Source organism: Loxodonta africana, chromosome 18 (genome assembly GCF_030014295.1).
Source record: "Loxodonta africana isolate mLoxAfr1 chromosome 18, mLoxAfr1.hap2, whole genome shotgun sequence".
In the NCBI taxonomy this organism is placed as follows: Eukaryota; Metazoa; Chordata; class Mammalia; order Proboscidea; family Elephantidae; genus Loxodonta; species Loxodonta africana.
Window position 1 is genome coordinate 65,324,573 of NC_087359.1, and position 5,112 is coordinate 65,329,684.

Here is a 5,112-nt window from a genome sequence, read left to right on the forward strand (position 1 = left end):
GAGAAGAAGAGACTCCTGAGTCAGATAGTCTAGGATCTTAAGTAGGCTCAATACTGACCCACTCTGGGACCTTGCCAAGTCAGTCACCAAATTCCATATTTTTTCAAACTTAAAAATAGTAATAATATTTCCTTCTGTGCAGCCTTCATAAGGGTAGAAGAGGTCATAGATGGCAACTTTGTTGATAAATTATAAAATATCAACAAAGAGAGAGACATCCTTAAAGATTGAGGTTGTTTACCAACCTCGGGATTGCTATGAGTGGGAATCGACTCAACAGCAACAGGTTTGGGTTTTTTTTTTTTTTTTTTGGCTTCCTTCCTCATACCTGGAGGAGTAATTTTTAGGAACCTTACGTTTTTTTTACGTATTAGTTGGGAACCCTGGTAGCGTAGTGATTAAGTGCTACGGCTGCTAACCAAAGGATCAGCAGTTTGAATCAACCAGGTGCTCTTTGGAACTCTATGGCGCAGTTCTATTCTGTCCTATAGGGTCGCTATGAGTCAGAATTGACTCAAGGGCACTGGATTTTTTTGGGTTTACATATTAGTTGGAAACACCGGTGGCATAGTGGTTAAGTGCTATGGCTGCTAACGAAAAGTTTGGCAGTTTGAATCCACCAGGTGCTCCATGGAAACTCTATGAGGCAGTTCTACTCTGTCCTATAGGGTTGCTATGACTCGGAATCATCTCCACGGCAACAGGTTTTTGGTTAGGTGTCAGTTAGCAGCCAGGTAAAGCCAAAATAAACTAATCTAATAAAGGAGTTGGAAAGTTCCTTCCTTGTTCATATCATGGCAGAAAGATGATGCAGACATAAAAATAAATCAGGGGTAAAAAGTTTCAGAGACAGAATGATGCAAAAACTTGTACGGAAATGGGTATAACAGAATTTAGAAGATGGGTGCTGAGAGGCTGAGATGTTTGGGTTTTAGTCAGTATTCACTTGGAGGACAGAGTATTATTTCAAGTCGTTTTGGTTAAAAAACACAACATGTAACAAATTAGTGGTTTAACAACCAGTGGCAATTAGATCTTTTAAAACTATGCTCCTTCAGGATCATCTGGGAGTGACAAAAAAGGAAGACTTTACCAGGAGGTCACCGAGAACCACTTCTTAGTTCAACAAGATAGCTCCACTTTATCTCTCTTCTCTTATTAGATTGTTCTGCAGTATTTCATTTTAATAGAATCTTCTACGATAAACAAAAAAGAAGTCTGAAATAATATTGAAATATCAGCATCTCTACTAGATAAGATAACATGAAAATCCCAAGTGTTACCATCATAGAGAGAAGGGAAATGTCTTTTTATGAAAGACCCTTCCCAAGGCTCCCTTTATGTCTCTGTTCCTCAGGCTGTAGATGAAGGGGTTCAGCATGGGGGTCACCACAGTGTACATCATAGCCATGACGATCTCCTTCACAGTAGAATTATTAGCTGATGGGCATAAGTAGAGACCAATAACAGTCCCATAGAACAGTGACACCACGGAGAGGTGGGAGCCACACGTGGAAAAAGCCTTATGGATGCCCCTGGCAGAAGGGACCTTGAGGATGGAGGAGATGATTCTTACATAGGACATAATTATGAGTATGAATGGGATGACGACAACGAATCCTCCTGTGATAAATATCACCAATTCATTAACTTGAGTGTCAGAGCAGGCCAGCTTCAGTAGAGCAGACATATCACAGAAAAAATGGGGGATCATGTTGTCTGCACAAAAACACAACCTGGCAGTGAGCAGGGTGTGCAGCATGGCATGCAACGTGGTCAGCACCCAGGACGGTGCCACCAGGGAGAGACAGAGCTGGGGGCTCATGATGGTGGTGTAGTGCAAGGGGAAGCAGATGGCCACATAGCGGTCATAGGCCATGGCCACAAGGAGGAAGTTCTCCAGGTCACCAAAAAACAGAAAGAAGTATATCTGGGCCAGGCAGCCTGTGTAGGGGATGGAGGGGACTTGGCTCTGCATGTTCTGCAGCAATTTGGGCATTGTGACCGAGGAGAAGCAGAGGTCAGAGAAGGACAAGTTGCTGAGAAACAAATACATGGGTGTGTGGAGATGGGAGTCCAGCCGGATGAGGACTATGATGACGAGGTTGCCCAGGACGGTGGTAACATACATGGCCAGGAACAGGCCATAGAACAGGATTCGCTGCTCTGGATCAATGGGCAGGCCCAGGAGGATGAACTCAGAGACGATGGTTTGATTTTTTCCTGACATGCTCCTTTGCTAATATCTTCAGGAACAAATAATAGCGTTCATTAAAACACTGACTAGAGAAATAAACACATTTCTGTGATATATGGTCTGCTAGATGCTCTGTAATACTTGGTTTTTCTCTCATTACAACAAGGACAATTTCTATACTCTGGATCTCTATAATCAAAATCTCAGTAATTAAAAACGACTTTTATTTTTCACTTTTCTTTTACATGTAACACTACTCCCTCCTTCCAAAATCACTCTTAGCTTCTGAGGCACACAATGGTCTGGTTTTCCTGCTACTTGTCTGGCCATTCATTCATTCTCAAAGACGTAATGGGCTTCTCCTCTGTCAGTACCTTACATGTTTATGCTCTCAGGGTTATTTATTAAACATAGCTCTCTTATACATATGCCCCAGGAAAATCTCATCTGCTCCTGTGGCATGGATTTCCATGTAATCCTCAGAACTGTATACCCAAATGCCTACTGATTACCTTCCTTGGTTATATCACAGGCATCTTAAACCCAGCATATGCCAAATTCAACTCATAATCCAACCTGCCCTTCTCCCAAGCTACATCTCTCCCAGTCTCTCATATCTCAGTGAAATGTATTCAAGTGAACAAGTCAAAAATCTATGCGCTTTCTTCCATTAATTTCTTTCTCTCATCATCAACATTCCATCTATTAAACCTACAGATTCTTCCACTTAATTCTCTTTCTAATTCATCGATTCTTTATCCCAAATGCTACTCCCTTAGCCCAGGCTGACATCAGCACCAGCACCTTGCACAGTGCCTGGCATGTAGACAATGTTTTATAAATGTTTTATTGGCTGTCATTCAGTTGTGACATGCGTTACTCCAGCTTTAAAGGCATCGGACATTCTTTTTAAGTTAGAATAACTATTCCTACTAAGTTCTCCCAGAACAAGTGCTTACTAGCTTTAACCATTTTGCACTAAATTTTGACACTCTGTTACAAACTTCATGGATACAACTTGATACCCATGAAAAATATCAGGAAACCTCAGAGAAACTGCTATTTCACCAATGCAAATGACTCAGCCTACGCTTAGTCTATGTTTAAATCTACATGATGGCATTTTTATTATTGGGAATGGAAGTCTCATGACGAATTTTAGAAATTATGGGAGAAACAAAAAGAGGGAAAGTAATTTCTTCTCTGAAGCCCTCACTCCAGTTCTTCTCCGGATATCCATACCTCAATATGCCTCAGAACTGACAAAGAAAACAAAGAAAAGTGTTAAGGGGTATGAGAAACTCCTCACTAAAAAGACAACACTGAGTTCAATTGCTGGGCTTCTCACCCTGCTGATGCTGTTTAATCCAGCAATATTAACAGTTTTCATACTGGCTATTCTGTGCTGACATTATAGTGGGAAGAAACATCTAGGGAAATCACACACCTGGCTTCTCAGAATTTTGCCTCCTGGTAAATGAGTCGCCTCCATCTCTAGTATCAAGAATATGATTAGGGATCAGAAACCAGGGAGACATCACTTCCAGATGCGGCCAGCGAGGAGCCATATGAGCTTCTCATTTCCTACACATATTAAATCAGTTAGTTCTCAACCTGGGCTGCACATAAGAATCATCTGGGACAGTGATTCTAAAAATTTAATGTTCATGAAAATACTCTGAGAATTCTGTTAAGCTATTAATGCTCATTCTACAGGCCATACATTTTTAATAAGCACACAGGTGATGCCAATGCTGCTGGTATACAGACCACGCTTTGACACAATGATTAAAATATATATATATATATATATATACAGATTTCTGAGCCCGTTCAGATAAATATAATCAGAATCCCTGGGAGGGAAGGCAGTGGAAAGTTTTTTAATTTCCCTGAATAACGATGAATACAGACAAGGCTTAAGAACTATATATTAAATGCCTAGCTCTCAGAGCTATCATTATGCTGAGATGATATAATTTTGAGAGAACACATTGCATAGTAAGTAATATTTATGAATGCTGACATTAACAAAGAGGTTATAATTGGTGAACATTAAATTTAAAAAATATTTCTAAAATGTGGGGAAGTCTTGGGAGACAGAAAGGTGGGAGAGAGAAGGGCTATGCTACCCTGAAGTATATTACAACCGTTTGACGTTGAGTCTATTCCAACTCATAGCAACTCTGTAGCATACAATCTGGGAAATAAAGACCCTCAGGTTGGAAGAACCCTAAGGGATAAGCTTATTCACCCTCGTGCCTAACTTACCTAGTATGTTTGAGGGTGACTCCAGGACCCTGACCCAAAATTCTGCTCCCCTTTATTCACTATAGGTATGTGGAGCAACACCCTCTGTGGTCATCACCTGTGTCTGTCTGCGCCATCCCTTCTTGAGTCTCCTGTACTGCATTTCCCTGGGCCCAAAGGGCTCAGGATCCCAGAGGAGTCTAGATCCTGTAGGAACTCATTAAAGACAAAATAATTACAGGATGTCTCTAGGACAAGTTGTCGAAAAGTCCTGGAGCAGTGACTGATGACATCCACTGATCACAACTGACTATACTTTCAGGAAAAGTAGCATGGATAAAAATTCATGTATAGGTGCTAGATCATTGCCTGTTTAGAGAGTAAACAGTAGTCCTGTGTGCCTAGAGTCTATATTTTAGTAAGTGAAGGAAAATGGTTGGAGAATTCATGAAGGTAAACAGAGACCAGACTGTGAATGTCCTAATTTATATTAGTAATGTTGGAGTTTAAACTTTATCCTGTGGGCAACAAAAAGTCATCAATGGTCTTTAAGTAGAATACCAACATGAAAAGATATATGTTTTGGAAAGAGTTCCAGGATAGCTGAATCTCTCACTACAACTCAGCTCCACATGTGACAGTATAGAAATTGTAAAAAGAACACT

The 5,112-nt window shown here is 40.6% G+C and overlaps 1 protein-coding gene across 1 annotated transcript; it reads right to left on the bottom strand.

Annotated features, from left to right (window-relative positions):
* Positions 1 to 1,285: 1,285 nt before the first annotated feature.
* LOC100662647 (olfactory receptor-like protein DTMT) lies at positions 1,286 to 3,045 on the bottom strand. The gene has a single exon (XM_003423488.3). The coding sequence runs from the start codon at positions 2,228 to 2,230 to the stop codon at positions 1,286 to 1,288; it is 945 nt and encodes a 314-aa protein (XP_003423536.2). The 5' UTR covers positions 2,231 to 3,045.
* Between the last annotated feature and the right edge of the window lie 2,067 nt (positions 3,046 to 5,112).